We start from the raw sequence: 17,724 nt of genomic DNA on the forward strand, positions 1-17,724 counted from the left end.
ATGACTGCACATTTACTCCGACAGCATCAAGCATCAGATCAAGCATCAGCAACAAGTGGAAGCAGACAAAAACAACAAGCACGCATGCTACAAACTTTACCCAAGTCATTTAGACGGCCGTTAGCACACGATTCTCCTTATGGGGACCTGATATGTTTAATATGCTGCTGAGAATAGGGCTTTGGAGCATGATGTCACGGGGGTGGGCGTGGAAAGGATTTTGGCCCGATCCACCATTTTGGGGGTCTAGCGCAAGTGAAAAGGGAGCGAAGTCACACACAACAGCCATGGTTCGTATTTGCTGTGTGGTCAACTGCAATGTTCGATCACACGACCGGCAAGAGAATAAGGTTGAAAATGGTTTATCTTTTCATTCTTTCCCAACCTGGAAGCAACATGAGGCAGCTCGTGTATCGATGTTACCAAACGAAGGCGTCCAGCCTGGATAGCAGCTGTGAGACGAGCTGATATCCAGCTTACGAGTCGTCTGCTTTAGGGTACGTGTTTGAGAATTATACCACGGAGTCAGGTACTTCTGATTTGAGACCTTAGTTTTCACTGGAGCTACAGTATCCAGAGTCGTACGTAGTGAGGAGGTGAAATTATTATTAACAAGATAATCGACCTCTGTTGGGGTAGCGTTCAGATAGCTGCTCTGCTCTATGTTGGTACAGGGCATTGAAGATGATAACAGTGGGTGGATTATATGCTTAAACTTAGTTACAGCGCTTTCAGAAAGACATCTACTGTGATAAAGTCTACTCTCCACTGCTGTGTAATCAATTATTGTAAATGTAAATGTTATCAGGAAATGATCAGACAGGAGAGGGTTTTCAGGAAACACTGTTAAATGTTCAGTTTCTATGCCATATGTTAAAACAAGATCTAGAGTGTGATTAAAGTGGTGGGTGGGTTCTTTTACATTTTGAGAGAAACCAATTGAGTCTAATAACAGATTAAATGCCATGTTGAGGCTGTCATTTTTAGCATCTACATGGATGTTAAAATCACCCACAATAATTATTTTATCTGAGCTCAGAACTAAATCAGATATAAAGTCTGAGAAATCAGACAGATCAGACAGGGTCTGCTGGGGAACAGCTAGCGGGGCCTACGCTACCTTCGGCTGCACCAGCTACAGGGGCCTGGCTAGCTACGGGTGAATGAAGGATGCGAAGCCGAGTCTCCAATTCAGTAATCCTGGCCTCCAGAGCTGCAAATATGCTACATTTGTTACAAGTATCATTACTGCTAAAGGAGGCCGAGGAGTAACTAAACATCTGACACAATGAGCAGGAAAGTGCAGGAGGGACAGGTGAAGAGGCCATGCTGCTAGCAAGTCGGCTACGAGCTAAGCTAAGCTAAGCTAGCGAAACAGTACAGAGACAGTGAGTGAATACTTTGGCTATAAGTTAGGTAGTGAGTACACAGAAAGTGTGCTTCGGATGACGCACGTGAAGATTATACTATGAAAAAAGAAGTTATCTAAAAGTTTTTAATTAAATTGCTAAGCAGATAAGCTACTCAGAAACACCACTGTGTTTGAGCAGGAACAGGAAGTGATACTCTACCGCAGAGAGAGCGAACACCAAGTGACAGTCAACTTAATGCTTTATTGTTCAGGAAAAAAACCTCATACATCAGCTTGAAAACTATAATTCTTATGCAGTAAGTGTGGTGTGTATTAACAACATATAGAAAGTACTGTATAAAGATTTAAAATATCATGTCACATTTGACCTCTTCTCTAGTCAAAAGATCTAGGGTCAATGTGATAAAAGTCCTATATAAAGCTATTTAAAGCTGTTTGTCTTTGTTTGTATTGACAACATATAGGCATATAAGGTAATTTATACATGGAGATTTTGAAGATAAACTTACTTTCTACCACAGCATGCAGAGGTTACCTGCACTGGATCTCCATCTCAGGAGAAGTGCTTTTGTTTTAAATAAATGTAATTTCATACACAGACAAAAAATATCTTATTTATTTATAAACAGAAAGGGTCTCCCAAGGCAAATTGATCCTGGGTGAGGGGCCAGACAAAGAGCAGTTCAGTTGACCCCTAAGGAAAGAATAAAATCAAGGGACCAGTGTATCCTGCCTTGCAAAGCGTTACCAGGGCCCTACCCTGGAGCCAGGCCTTGGGATGGAGCTCAAGGGAGAGGGTCTGGTGGTCAGGCCTTAGCCCATGGGTCCTGGCTGGGCACAGCCTGAAGAAACATCCTACTGGGAGACTTCAACACTAAACATGGACAGCAACAGTGAAGATGGTGGAGCAGACCTGCCTGATCTGAACCCGAGTGGTTTTCTGACTTTTGTGAATAACAAGGACCATGTTCGAACACAGGGATGTCCATAAGGGCATGGGACACCAAGATGCCCTAGGTCGCAGGTCGATGTCTGATCTTTGTAATCATACTGTATCATTGGATTTGTGCCCACATGTTCTGTACATTTGGGTGAAGTGAGGAGCGAGCTTTCAACTGATCGCCAGGTGGTCAGTTGCATCAGGTTTCAGAGAAGGAAGCTAGATAAAGCTGGTATGCCTAAATATATAGTGAGGGTGCTCTGGGAACACCTGGAAGAGGTGCCAGTCTGCAAGATCTTCAACTCTTTCCTCTGGCAAAACGTTGACAGCATTCTGGGGGAAGTTGGGGACAAATGGACCATGTTCTACAACTCCATCGCTGAAGCAGCTGCAAGGAGCTTTGACAGCAAGGTGGTTGGTGCCTGTCATGGTGGTAATCCCCAAAACCAGATGATGGACACCAGAGCTAAAGAGAGCTATCAGGCTGAAGATGGAGTTCTGTTGGGCTTGGTTAGCTTGTGGGATTTCAGAGGTAGCTGATGGGTAGTACAAGTGCAACATGGCGCAGGTGGGGAAAGCAGTGCTGCCCTTACATGGTTGTGCAGTAGAGGTGGGGTGGTGCTGACTTCAACTGGGGATATAGTTGGGCAGTGGAAGGAATATTTCAAGGACCTTCTCAATCTCACAGACACGCCTTCTGTAGAGGAAGCAGAGTCTAGTGACAAGGGGAAGACCCGCCCATCACTGGGGACGTGATCACTGAGGTAGTTAAACAGCTCCTTGGTAGCTGGGCCCCTAGGTTTGACAAGGTTCCCCCTGAGTTCCCCAAAACCTCTGGATGTTGTAGGGCTGTCTTGGTTGACATGTCTCTGCAACATCACATAGAGATCTGGGGTGGTCATGGTCTTCAGCCAGAAAAGAGTATATAGTGCTCACTTCAGGCCAGGAATGACTTGCTGCCCCAAGTAGAGGAGTTTAACCATCTGAGGTCCAGGGTATACTTGGCTGTTTTAACTACTTTGATTTTACCTCTATATTTCACCTTTAAAAACTATTTATCTTGCCTTGTTTGGTATCAACACAACCTCACATGTCTGAATTTACAGCAATTTTTTCAATTTTGACAAATTTTATTAACACAGTTGATCTAAAATCAGACATAAAACATAAAATCAGTGTAAAAAAATGTATATATTTTATTGTAAAAACCACAAACATGTTTAATGAATTATTTTTTGTTAAAAATGAAAATAGAAATTGTACATTTTAAAAACCTATGCACAAGTTTTGCAGACAACAAAGTTATATGCAACTATTTTCCTAAAAATGCAACCAAGGCATCAGGCGTTATTTTTTTTTGTAACCATTTAAAACAATTTACAGAACAATCAGGTGTTTTGTATCAAATAAGATGCTGCACAAATTATTTGTGCCACTCCAAAAAAATCATTTCTGTCCACCATAAGACAGAGGAGCACATAACCAGCCTGATACCTGCAGGCCCGGAAGCAGGAGGTATTTTGACACACAAAACAAAACAGACAACTACACTAAATACTAACTACACAAGACAACAGACTAACTTCACACTCCAAACACACTAAACGTCACAAACCTCTCACATTTCAAAACTCGCTATCTCGCTCTTTCTTTTGCTCTTATGCTCTTCTTCCTGCAGTAAACATTACGATAGTATTCAGGAAAAAACATTTATTTTTATCATAACTCTGGTTTTACCTGGTCTATCAACACAATTTAAAAACTGGTATATAGTTTGAAGTCCACATTTTCAACACAAGCTGAAATGGAGACTCAGGGTGGCTGCAACTTATTGCTCTGTCATCTTAAATTGGTCATGTGATTTGGATGCGCTGGCGCATCCGTGGACCCCAAAGGGTTAAATATCTTAGGGTCTTGTTCGTGAGTGAGGGGAGAGGGAAACAAGAGACTGACAGAGCGATTGGGGCTATACCAGTTTGTCATAGTGTAGAAGGCTAAGCTGTCGCTTTGCTGGTCGATCTACATCCCTATCCACACCTATGGTCACAAGCTCTGGATGGTGACTGAAAGAAAAACAAGAACGCAGAAACAAGTGCCAGAAATTATTTTTTTCCAAAGGGTAGCTGGCCTCTCCCTTAGAGAGAGTGTGAGGAGTTCAGTCTTTTGAAAGGGACTCAGAGTAGAAGCATGGAGCCAATTGAGGTGGTTCTGGCATCTGATTAGGATGCCTCCTGGGTGAGGTGTTTGGGCATGTCCCAGCAGAAGAAGGCCCCAAGAAGACCCAGGACATGCTGGGGGAGATTACATCTCTCAGCTGGCCTGGGAAAGCTTGGTGTTCCCCTGGATAAGCTGAAGGAGGTGGCTGGGAAGTGGGAGGTCTTGGAGTCTCTGCTTAGAATGCTGCCCACGTGACCCATGCCCAGATAAACAGAAGATGATGGATGGATGGATATTTATGAACATAGAACTTACATGAACTGTACAAATTGTACTCATGTTTAAATTTGGTCTACTGACAAAATGAACTTTGAAGATTTCCACTTGGGTAACTTCTGAAGTTGAAAGCAAACAAAAAGAAACAAATCAAGATTTCATGGGCAAATTTTATAGCAAAATAATCAGCATGTATGCATTAAAGAGTAGAGAGAAGTGACCTGAAGAAAGGATTCTTGAGATCCAGGGTGTTCCCAGATCTGAAGCCTGATTGGTCCACTGTAGCTGTGATGTGGATGTCATAGCTTTGTCTGGAGTAAGAAAGATAAGGGTTGGTACAAGTTGAAATCTGTAACCTGGGAAAAACTTGTTGTTGAACCTTTATTGATCCCCAACCCCACTGACTTGTCTGCGATAAGTGCCTTTATTTGCCCACAAAGATACATAAAAAGTGATTAGGAAGGCAACTGACAGATAATTAACTGGCAAATATTGTATCATTTATATTTGTAAGTAACAAGACAGTCTGAATTTGCTGATTATGTATTTTTCTGTGAGTTTCTCTCTTTTCTTGTGAAAACTTGTCCAACTGGCAACTCGAGCACTTTAAGCACCTGTGGAACTAAAGCAGGGTATTAAAGCTCCTTTGCTTTCCCTCTTTGCCCTATTGGTAATGCAGTCCTATGGACAGCACAGCTATACCTGTTGTTAGCAGCCAGTTGGACTGTCCCAGACAAAGTCTGTCCAAGCTTGGCAAAGAGCGGCGTCTGAAGTAGACATCTGACCTGGAACCAGCGGGTCAGAGGCTCTGTGGGAGCAGTGGAGAACCATACTGTGGCCCTACAAAGAGAGTGAGAGAGATCACCTCCACACTGAACGACTTCAGGTGAATATACCTATTGAGGGGGACATGGCTTAATCTTTTGTTTGTCAGATCAAAATTTTCTGTGTGCTTGAATAATCAAAGTTTTTCTGTTGCTATAACATATTTTCGTTCCATGCATCCTTCCATTTGGTCTGCATTGAAAATCCTTCATTAAATCTTAGAAAGAAAGCATTGGATTACTTACTTGGATCCCAGGTAGGCCACATCAAACCAGAAGGCAAGTCCATGGATCAGACCAGACTGGAGCAGAGTAAACACAAAGGGAATCTCTATTCTGTAAACACAGATTTTGTTTTTCAATTTTCATCAAATAGTTAAAAACATTATAAGAAAAGTGTTGCACACAAAGGTTTTGGCATCCAGTGTTCGTTAATATGTCATTAACTTGTGTTTTTCTCAAACTGTTTGGACTATCTAGCATCACCTTACTTTCCAACCAGAAAAAGTAAAACATTAAGTAGTAACTTATGTAAAGTATAATAAAGTATTAACTCATAAAGTAAGTCAATAATTCAACTTTGAACATTAAAAAAATGAAATGGCAAAGCTATCATTTATAGCACACTATAACAAAACCAACAGGAATTCTTAGAGTTAACTGATGTACGCTGTGTTTTTACTCAGGTGTGATTCTTTTATTTATATAACCACTCATCTGTTTTCTGCCTATAAGTACATTCCAGTCACATCTTAAATCATCAATAATGTGACATAATCACTGCATGGATGAGGTGTAGATACAATGTTTCTGATCAGGCATCAAATATGATTCAGCGTATAACCTGAGTAAATCCTCTTCTTTAGCTTCCATGAAATTGATGCAGTGCTTGACAGACCTGGCCATCAGGATATGAACATCAAATGTGTCCTGGAACAAACGTTTAAATTTATTACAAGCTTTTGATAAGAGTATAAGATTTAGGAGGAAAAAGAAACTACCCAAGCAACAATGCCAATTATCACACAGAGTGATGACAAATTAAAAGAGCACACATTAAAAAATGTCACAGTAAGTGTTCGTCCACAGCAGCTCCAGGGCTCCTTTGCACTGATTCTCTTTGTCCCTTTAGGCTGGAACTTGAACTTCTGGCTCTGTGGACGCATTCGTCCAAAAGACATTTCCTTGTTTTCCTGTTTTGATGTCATGCACAGAGAGTGCTCAGTTGTGTTGAGGAACATATTATTCATGGTCCTGGGTGAGTTCACGCAGCATTTTGCATCACTTTGATGTTTTTGTTTTAAATTGAAAAGCTTATTGTGGTTGCTGCTTTGTGTAATGTTTATAATAACTTCAGGAAGTCCTTAGTGTATTTAGTTCCCAGTTCCTAGTTTCCTTAGTTTTATTCCTTGTTTTGTGTCCTTCCTTCTGGTGACAGTTCTCTTGTATTAAGTTTATGAATATGTGTTTTCCCTCTTCAGTTTTCACTCCTCCTGCTTTATTTTGTGTTTGTTTTGTGTACCTTGCCTTCAGCTCCCTTTGTCAGACCGCCAGTTTACCTTCCCCTCATGCAATGTTCCCTCTAATGTTTCACGTGTCTGAGCGAACACACAAACTCCCTGAGCGTCCCTTGGACCACTGTGAGCAGCAGCAGACGTGTGCACTGTGGTCACGCCAGCATCCAATCCATCCAAGTTACATGTTTATTAAAGTAATCAAATTACAGCATTTATGTTAGATGACTTTTAACTAACTGCTTTAGCCCACTTACAATGAAAATGTAAAAAAAGAATCTTGTTCATGACCTGTAGCATGTTAACACTATTGGAGGTAGAAATAACTTGAACTCCAATTTTGAAAACACAACTTTCTTTTTTAAATAAAGCTCTGACTGTATTATGAGTCTGAGTCTGTGGTCTGGGAGAGAGTCTGTAACTCTGTCTGCAAATACAGTAAATAATGACCAATGTTGGGCAGTTAATTATTTAGTTACTTCTTCAAAAAAGTAACTGAGTTATGGAAACAACCAAGTTTTTGCAGCTGTTTACCTAAAAATGCAGCCAAGGTGTTTTTAAACAAACATTTCAAACTATTTACAGAACAATCAGCTGTTCTGCATCAAATCTGATGCCACACAAATTATTTGTGCCGCTCCACAAAATAATTTCTGTCCACTATGAGATGAAGGAGAACAACAGCCTGATACCTGCAGGCCTGACAGCAGCAGATGTGTCACTGCTGTAACACCTGTAACACTCAGCAGTCGCCTCATTGTTCTGACACACACAACACAACTACTGACTACACTACACGCTAACTACATGCTAACTACACACTAACTACACACTAACTACACAAGATTTGTGCTAAACATCTCAAATCTCTCACATCTCAAACACGCCGTCACTCCTAAAACTTCCCCCTCCCTAAACAACTAAATGTCATGTTGCCATATCATTCTTTGATTGGTCCACATGGTACATTTTTCCACCAATAGGAAAGGCTGGGGGGTTTTTTGGTGTTGTTTTTGCTCACAGGCTTTCGAGTGTTTTCCTTATAAAACGCCGTTTTTACCGTTTCTTCCTGCAGTAAATATGAACAACGACAGTATTCAGGAAGAAAACCAAACATTGCAGATATTTTATCATAACTCTGGTTTTACGTGGCCGATCAACACAATTTAAAAACTGGTATAAAGTCCACACTTTGTCCGTCAGTTGTTCCGTCTGTCCTGCTCACATCTCCAATGGTTGTACACGCTGTCATTAACATGGCTTCACTCCACATCAGCCGCTTTGCTAAAACACCGGTGTCGCACATAAGGACGCTGTCATAGCCTGTCAGCGACGTGGATCAGCTGCGTATATACGAGTGTGAATCGCATCATTGGCTGGACTGTGGGATAAGGTGGCATCGTTCTGATCCCATACTGGAGCAGCCAGTCACTGACTAACACTGCAGAACAGGATTGTTAAAGTATTTATTTTAATTTCAATTCAGGTGAGATTTTTCATCTGTGCGCAGAGACCGTGCCTGCAGTCCGCAATTGTGCTGGACTCCACAATTCTGACAATATTATGTACATCATTTTGATCAAAACCATCCAATGAGCCCTCAATAAAACAGCTTTATCTTTTGTTTTTATCATAACATGACGAGGAAGACAATCAAAACAACTGGGAACTGATCTGCAGTCAATTGAAAAAACTAATCACATGTTCCCGGTCATGCTGACCACATTATTCCCTGCCTGGTTTAGCCTGTTCAGTAAAACTCATGATGGTCTCTGGGTTCAAGCCAATGACCCATCTGTGAGAACGATTTTCATTGCTAAAAGTGGAGTCAGTTTAACACAGAATTTGGCATTGATGACCATAAAACTCTGAGCATGATTGATCTTGTCCAAACTCAAATGCTAAATACGATCAGGCCTGGTTAGTACTGGAATCGAAGAGTACTTTGATGCCATGAGCCAACCGCCATAGGCAGAATCTGGACTCAGTGCTCATGGACTGTCTCTGACACCTCCCATTATATGAAACTTCACCTTCAATTTAGAGATGGTACTAGGGCTCACTTGAAACAATGCTGCTACTTGATTTTGCAGAAGACCAAATTGTAGTTGCCAGATCAGCCAAATGTGTCATGCTTGGATAAGATATCTATTGACTGTTGAAACGGGGTCCATGCTAACAGGTCCTGATAATCAGGCACCAGTCAGCCACCTGATCATCAGCTCTACCAGAAGCTCAAAACAAGAGTCAATCATACAACAAGCTGACTGGAAATGGTAGCGCAGATTTGGCACGTTTTTCATGGGTGCAACCCACTAATACATTTTCCTTACAAATGTGGCACCGTTTAAGATCACAAATATCCTTAGTTTTTGTGCTAAGTTTAATGTTCATTACACATTTTCTATTCATCTACGTGTATGTTTTGTATCATACAGTGCACCATACCACTATAGGCTGCCTGAATAACTCTTCCACCGCAGCATTGTGAAGAGCACTCAGGTTCACACCATAGAAGCTCCTCTGCTGCCTAAAGGGAAACATGTAAAGAGCAGAGATCAAGTTATTTGCAGTCAACCGATTGGCACAACTGGTGGTTAACACCGTACCTGTAATTTTACCCCTCAGCTTCTAAATGCGCTCAGATGGCAGCTTAATTAGTCTGAGCAAAATATTTAACAATAGCTTATATATACTGTGGTGTGAAAAAATGTTTGCCCTCTTCCTTTTTTCCCATTTAGATAAAACATAACAAAAGTAAACACAACATGCAGTTTGTGAATGAAGGTGTAAAACAATCTGCATCTACAACCTACAAAAGTAATTACCCCCCCTAAACCTAACGAGTGGTTGGGCCACGCTTAGCACCAACAACAGTAGTCAGATGTTTGTCATAACTGGCAATGAGTGTTTTAGAGTGGAATTTAGACCCACTCATCTTTGCAGAATTGTTGTAATTCAGCCACGTTGCAGGGTATTTTTAAGGTCGTGCCACAGCATGTCAGTCGGATTCAGGTCAGGATTTTGGATGGTTGAAGAAAAACAAAATGAAGACTTTGGAGGGGTCTAGTCAGAGGTGGACTTGCTGATGTGTTTGGATCGTTATCCTGCTGTAGAGCTCAGGGTGACGAGCAGATGGTCGGACATTCTCCTTCAGGATGTTCTGGTAGACATTCATGGTTCCGTTTACCACGGCCAGTCTTCCAGGTCTCGCGGCAGCAAAACCGCCCCAGACCAGACCCCCAGGGCCATGAAGGTTTTGATTTTTTTTTCCCCTTAATAATAAACGCCTTCATTTTGTGTTCACTTGTGTTAACTTTGTCTAATATTTAAGTTCGTTGGATCAGAAATGTGTATGAGAAATACACAACCCCCACCCCCCAAAAAACAGGAAATCATGCAGAACTTCAGAGAATAATTAATGTTATTGTAAATGTGATTACAAAGATTAAAATTGTCAAATGTGTTTCTTCTACTGCTGAAAAGTGAGGGAAGTAGAAACTGATGGAAAACGTTTACAGTTTACATTCATTCCTCAGTACCGACGGAGCCTGACCTGCACATAGTGGTAAAGCAGTGAGGGGAAGAGAGCATAGCAGCACTCACATACACACACATGGTGGTATGCATGCATGCACATGCAAACTCCAAAACAGAGGTGGTATTGTTTGCAGGCTGAACACGTCAAAGGCATGGAAGCGATCGTCACCAGAGCTGTATTTTAAAGGAAGTCAGGAATCTTAAAAACCTGTTCTGTGAACTGGCCAAAGCATGCTGGCACATACGAGCAGTGATCAGGCCTGAGAGCCCAGTAATTAGGGCTGTATCCACATGAGTCAGGTGCTCAGAGTCCCCTGTATGACCTCTGGTCTAGTATGCATGCCGTTTTCCACTTTGTCCAATATCACATCAAACAAATGAATGACAAATGTTATAAAAACAAGAAAGGCATGCTGTCTCATCATAAAAGTTCTTTCTGTTCCTTTTTTGTTGTGTTTCTTCAAAGTATATTTCTCCCTGTGTTAAGATGAAATGATGGGTCCAGGTGATCAGAAATATTCCTGCCTTAGCTTAAAAATCAGAAGGTCAAGACTAGGGTCCAGTTGTGTTTCAGAGAATAAGGTTTAAATACTATTTTGAGAAAACAATTCTATTTGGGAATTTGTGCTAATATGCAGATTACAGTTGTTGTTTCAAGATAAGCTGCCATGGATACTACACCCTCACGCCTTATGTAGATGATTAGCCGTCTTGTGATAGAACATACGTCCTTTATTGCACGAGGGTGGAACCGTTGATAACCTTGCATCTGTGCATCACCAGCCATTTCATTTTGTACAAATCCACTCGTCCTATTTGTGAGGTTGACCAAATGGAGCTTTTTGCACCATCTGATTAACCACACTGTGTCTCTGTGCAAAAAGAGAGATCATTTCCGTCCTTGCTACTAAAACCGATTTCACTCACTCAGAGGGTACAGCAATATTACTTTCTATGTGTTATTTAGATTTTTTTTGTGCCTTGCATTTGGTTTTACTTCCCCTTCTGTCTCGTTGGTCCGGTTCAGTTCACCAGTGCATTGTTTTCCCAGCTGTGTTGCTTCTCTCTAATCACCTCCTGTGCATATTTAAGCCCTCAGTTTGACTTGTTTTTCCCTCGTTTGCACCCTACTATATGTCCCGTACCTCTTCAGCTTCTGACTTTTTCCTGCTTTCTTTATGGACTTTGACTGATACAAAAAAAACCAAATCTATTTTGTTTTGCATGAGTCAGGACTGGACTAAATGTTTCACAGCCTGACTGTCAAACGTGCGAGATATAAAAAGGAGCCAGTGTGTTCGTGTCCCCGGGCATAGAGTTATGTCTGTGCATCTGTGCGTGAGTGACAGACCAGAAATTGGCCCGTGCGTAGTGCTCAAAGTACAGCTGGTCATCACTGAAAGGAGCCACGTGAATGTCTCCATAGGAGGGAAACATCACACCTGGAAATTGAGAGAAGTGGATAATAATAGAAAGGCAGAGAAAATGAATAAGTGAAAGACAAAAACGCTAACAGAGGAAGATATAGTCGCTCCTGTTCCACTGCAGAATGTCGGGGCAGGCTCAAGGTGCAGTTTCATAAAACTGCTTCAGCCAATGAGCTTCTGTCACCATAAAATCGAACCAAACCTCGTCAGCAGAGGAAATCAAGATTTCACTGCATTGCTGTTTATTACTTCCACCAATAAAGTGACAGCAGCAGTTTTCATTTGTTATTCCTCTCATGTAAAGAAAATGCACTGAGCTGAAGAGCTGAACTAATCAGTCCAGCCCTGCTCAGTACTTTTTGAGGTGCCACTTGGAACAAAGTACCTTCTTACTCAGAACAAAGAGAATTCCTGCAGTTGGAACTCAATTAAAGGTGTTCTTTTTCTCAATGTTTTTAATCACATCCATAGTGGCTTATACAAATGATGCCTCGTTACATTAAAACATAGTTTAACCTCAATATCTGGATTCCTACCATTGGGTTTGAGCCATCTCCTGGCAAACAAGAAGTTCTCCATGAGCCTTTCGTTAACTAACATATAACCCATGGGCTCAGAGATGATGACATCCACCATGTCAGGAAGATTGACCTGCTCCATCTCCCCCTCAAAGACCCTGATGTGCTCAGAGAGACGGTTATCCTCCACCAGGATCTGAACAGGAGACAGAAAATATCTCCTGCGTTAAACAACTCACTGTAAGACTGCACGACTATTAAAGAATATTAACTTCACTCTATAGCACCAGGACACTGTACCACATACTATACTGTACTGTGCAACACTCTGGGAACATGTTAGCAGACGTTCCTATTTTGTCTTATGTTTGTATCCCAGTCATTATGAATTTGTTTCATAATAAGTAATCATTTTAGCCATTGTGAACCCCGCTTTTTAGAGAAGTTTGTCTCCAAATAAACTTTCATGTTTATGAGAAATAGTTTTCTCGAGTTTTTAACAGGACTTTAGCTAGGGTTTATTAAACTCATTTGACTCAGGAATGGACTTTTGTAGTCTAAAGCCTGCAGTACTAAAGTACTTTATCCTACAAGCTACAGTTGCTTGTGTGGCAAGATCTGAAAACTGCTGTTCACAAACGCTGCCCATCTAATCTGACTGAGCTGGAGCTGTTTCAAAGAAGAATGGGCAAAGATTTCAGTCTGTAGATGTGCAAAGCTGGTAGAGACAGACCCTAAAAGACTGGCAGCTGGAACTGCAGCAAAAGCTGGTTCTACAAAGTATTGACTCAGGGGGCTGAATACTTACGCACACCCCACTTTGCAGTTATTTATTTGTAAAAAATGTTTGGAATCATGTCTGATTTTCGTTCCACTTCTCACGTGTGCACCACTTTGTGTTGGTCTTTCACGTGAAATTCCAATAACATTGATTCATGTTTGTGGCTGTAATGTGACAACATGTGGGAAAGTTCAAGGGGCCAAATACTTTTGCAAGCCCCTGTACATGCCAATATGTAATTACCAGTCCACCTAACATGAATGTCTTCTAACTGTGGTAGGATGGCAGAATATTTGGAGGAAATCCATGCAGACACAAAGGAAGAATGCACACACAGAAAGTCTCCTGTTGTTAAAGTTTGCATTATTTATTTAACCCAAAGAGTTTTTACAAATAGCTGTTCCTGTCTGTGTTTAAAAGCACTTTTGCATGACAGTAGTATTGTTTCAGTTACGAATGTATCATTTCCAGCACTGGTGTAAGTCTGTACTGTGTGCTTCAGCTTTCTGCAGCCCCTATCCTACTAAACTCTTGGCCACATGTTGAAGCAATCCATTAACTCCTGAGAATGCCACGCTCTGCATCTCATGTATGTGCCCTATGTGCTTGCACGCATGACTCTGGTCTCACTTAAGACTTTATCAAAGCCAAAATGCATGTAGACTGTAATCCAGGCCCTTCATTTCTTTAACTCTTACACACCAAAACTTCAAATTATGCTTGTAGGTTAGTTAGAGAATGCTAAACAATGGCTTCATTATTGCAAGAAAGGTTTTCAAACATAAACAAAGAGTTAAACCTGCACAGTTAAGGAAAACAATATAAACGGTAAAAGAATGAACCACGCTGACCTGTGTATACTTGGCCATAGGGCTGGACTCAACAGCATACACTCTGGCAGCCCCTGCCTGCACTGCAAAAAAAGACAGAATACCAGAACCACAGCCCACATCCAGAACCACCTACAGAGACAAGAAAGCATGCAGGCGCCAAGTCAAACTTCCCATAGAATAAAGTCAAAGTGAAAACCTCAGACCAAAAGTGAAAAGGAAAAGAACTGAAAGTGTCACAAAGCAAAAACTGTAGACAGCTTTTCAGCAAGAGCACAAGATTTTATATGGAAAACAATAAGAAACCAGGAAATGGGAAAACACGTTTCACAGCAGTGTAATAGGTAAACTGTACAGACCTTATAGACATAATTAAGGAACGTGCTATAACACTATCCATTCATAGAAGTGCACCTTGTCTCTGAAGTCAGCCTCATTGACTAAAATGGCTTTCTGATAGGTGGCGTTCCTCAAGTAGTCCTGAAGCAGGCTCTGCTGCTGGGTGAGACAGCTGTGGAACTGCAAACACGCAGAAGCATTAAACCATGTTCGAGTGTCAAATTTAAGGTTCGAATTCTTGGTTCGCTTACCTGGTAGCACTGTGCAGGGTTCTTTTCAATCCTTCTGTTAAACACTGTTGGTCCTCTCTCTGCATCCTTATTGCCTCCCTGATGTACTTCAATCCAACCTTTCCCCTTCTCTTCATTTTCCTCGGTCTTCAGTAATCTCTGGAAGTTCTGCATATCTAAAGAGTCAAAGACAAGTTTCTTTCAGCATTCTACAAATCAGAACTTCTCATGGTAGGAATTATTATAGAATATACTCTACAAACCAGCTGGAGTTTTGAATTGCAGCAGAAGACTGAAGTTGTTGTTGTTGGTGACTAAGAAGGACTGACCTCCGACCTGGCAGCAGTCCATCTCCTCGGAAACAGTGAACTGGAAAACCAATGCTTCGTTGGCTGTAAACACGTTCCACACATAAAGAGGACATTTAAAACAGTAAGATTTGTATCCACAGGGTTTTTTAAGTGCCGAACGTCACCGAGATCAGCAGCTGTGAGTCATTTAAAGAACACGTCATAGCAACTGCATTGACACCAGACATGGTGCAGTATTCAGCTTCTTCAGATCATGACATCTCCCCTCTGGGACTGTACAGAAGCAGGGGCGACCTTGTGAATCAGTACCAGAGGGGAGGATGGAAGTCAACTGACTAATGTGTGGCGCGAGGTTTTGCTGGCCATTCACTGTACAAGGTCTGTGCTGGTCTTGCCTTTTCACTTGTTCACCATGAAGGCTGCTGTAAGGGCTTCTAGGCGACTCGGGATTAGGAAGAATGATTCATTAGATGAAAGCCGGAGTATGATCAACACTGGCTGGGCCACCTAAGTGAGCTTGAAAGACCCCAAAACCCATAAAGACCTCAGAAACATCACTGAGGAAAACTAAATACAAGACAGAGCAACGTATTTCCATGAAAACTTTACTTAAAAAACATAAACTGCTAATGCTACCCACTCACATGCAAAGTGTTACAGCCAATGTGTGACCCACTGGGACACAAACTTCCATACAAGAGCAGTACAGTTAGGTCAGAACTAACCACCTTCTATTGCCAGATGATATTCACTATAAATACATATATACATACTTTCAATTACTAACTGGCTTTCTGTTATTACTGCCGCTAACCACTGGTCTAAGGAAACATAGTGTGTTTGTATAGTTGTGTATGTGTTTTGCTTTTCCTTGCGTACTTACCATCCTGCACAGTTACCTGCTGAGCTTCCTGTCCTGTGGTGAGATGAAGAGTGAGTTCTTGGTCGTTTCTCTGTCCGCACACATTCACATGCTGGCCTCTGCTCACCTCTCCTTGAACCTGCTCCTCCTTCAGAACCCAACCACAGCAAAGTGTTCAGCTCTGTCTTCTAAATCTTAAGTTTGCCTACAAGCAAACTGCATTATGTATCACTGCATTATTAGTTATGGAGCAGAATTTGCTAACTGAACAGAAAAAACAATATCTATCTTGCACGGACAAAACTATATAAAGTTTTTGCTTTTGTTCACTGGATAAATTCTCAACACGGCAATTTCAGCGATGGGAAAATGTCATGGTGGGAATTTCCACTTTCAAACTGAAGGTTGAGCTGGTCGTTCTGATGCTACTGACTTGGCCAATGCAATCCCTACAGTGAAAGCATGGTGGTGCGGCAATCATACTGTGGGAATGTTTGTTTTTGCTGCAAAACAGGGAAGACTCGTCAGTGAGTGGTCCAGCCAGAACCCAGGCTTCAGTCAAATGTTCATGTGATGCCAGAGGCTACAGGACACGCCAAACAAGTACTGCAGTCCTTTGCCCTTCAGCCATCCTTTGAACAGTTTTGGGTTTAACTTGACCAAATTCCAGATAGCTGCTGTGCTATGCACTACTCAGCCTTTATTGATAGCTACCAGAATGGCGTTGATCATGGCACTAACATGTGAACACACCTCTCGTAACCCGGCCTTACAGGCCATATTGCACCAACCCCTGCTTCTCCTACAGTTTAAATGAGGCTGCCAGGCTCATTTAAACTGTAGGAATGATTTACCTGACACCGGGAAAAAATACTCTGTCAACCTTACTGTTATAAAGCGACATTAATATGACAAATTAACACTACTGGAAATTTTCTGGCCCTATACTGTAAATGTTCAAGTCAACAGGACGTAAGACTTATGTGCATCTGTAGTTTAACCTTGCTTTAACAATGAACAGTTTCTTCTTCTTCAGCCTAACTGCAAAAAGGTGACAGAGCCTCTGCTGACTTTTACAGATGACTGTAGACACACATACTTCGACGACTCTCCAGACCTCCTTTGTACATACTGATGAGGATTTGAACCAAAACTTTCACTGATTTTCATTTCAGTTCTTGTGTAATTGTTCTTCTTAACAGCTCAATAATAAATAAAAAGGCATGTTTTTTAGAATTATACACAGCTGATCCTACGTTCTCAACAGCAGCAGCCCTGTTTGCTTTCACTTCCACAGCAAATAGCATTCATGCAGAATTACAGCTATAGTAGCCAATGCCAGTGCATGCAAAACACTTTATTGGAGGTGAAAGAGTGCACCTCTGTCACCTCCAATATCACCTCTTTATCTGTATCCACGCATGCTTCAGCTCTCACCTTTTCCTGCAGAGTGAAGACCCTGACAGAGAAAGCCAGTGAATGATCACTTCTCGCCTCCATTTTTCAGTGTAAAAGAAGCTGCTCTTTGGAAAGAGAGAAAAAGGGAGGAGGAGGCACAGAAGGAATGGAAGAAAGAGGGAGGAGGGATGAATGCAGGGAGTCCAGCAGGGAAAATAAATTACGTAGAAATCCAGAACTAACCAACTAACATAACATCTGAGCAGTAGCCTCACTGACTCAGTTGTACATTGTGGTATAGCTCCCAAAGAAAAAACGAAAGTTACTTCTGGAATACTGCATTCAGTATTCCAGTATCAATCTGTATTGTAACGTCGAGGTGTTAGATCAGCGGTTCAGTCTCAG

General features: G+C 41.6%; 1 protein-coding gene across 3 annotated transcripts; it reads right to left on the bottom strand.

The window, feature by feature from the left end:
- Positions 1 to 4,048: 4,048 nt before the first annotated feature.
- Positions 4,049 to 17,439, bottom strand: LOC120723424 (histone-arginine methyltransferase CARM1-like). Of its 3 annotated transcripts, XM_040014856.1 has the most exons (15): positions 17,359 to 17,439; positions 15,943 to 16,069; positions 15,012 to 15,140; positions 14,770 to 14,924; positions 14,594 to 14,698; positions 14,201 to 14,311; positions 12,587 to 12,764; positions 11,975 to 12,065; positions 9,532 to 9,613; positions 6,414 to 6,499; positions 5,816 to 5,905; positions 5,448 to 5,585; positions 4,967 to 5,056; positions 4,830 to 4,864; positions 4,049 to 4,712 (listed from the first exon to the last, which is right to left on the bottom strand). In XM_040014856.1, the coding sequence occupies exons 1-15, from the start codon at positions 17,419 to 17,421 to the stop codon at positions 4,705 to 4,707; spliced, it is 1,488 nt and encodes a 495-aa protein (XP_039870790.1). In that variant the 5' UTR covers positions 17,422 to 17,439; the 3' UTR covers positions 4,049 to 4,704. The 3 variants fall into 3 exon arrangements, with proteins under 3 accessions (XP_039870790.1, XP_039870791.1, XP_039870789.1); XM_040014857.1 differs by having other exon boundaries at positions 4,049 to 4,861; XM_040014855.1 differs by having other exon boundaries at positions 4,049 to 4,864.
- Between the last annotated feature and the right edge of the window lie 285 nt (positions 17,440 to 17,724).

Source organism: Simochromis diagramma, unplaced genomic scaffold, assembly GCF_900408965.1.
Source record: "Simochromis diagramma unplaced genomic scaffold, fSimDia1.1 OVJJ01000165.1, whole genome shotgun sequence".
Taxonomy (NCBI): domain Eukaryota; kingdom Metazoa; phylum Chordata; class Actinopteri; order Cichliformes; family Cichlidae; genus Simochromis; species Simochromis diagramma.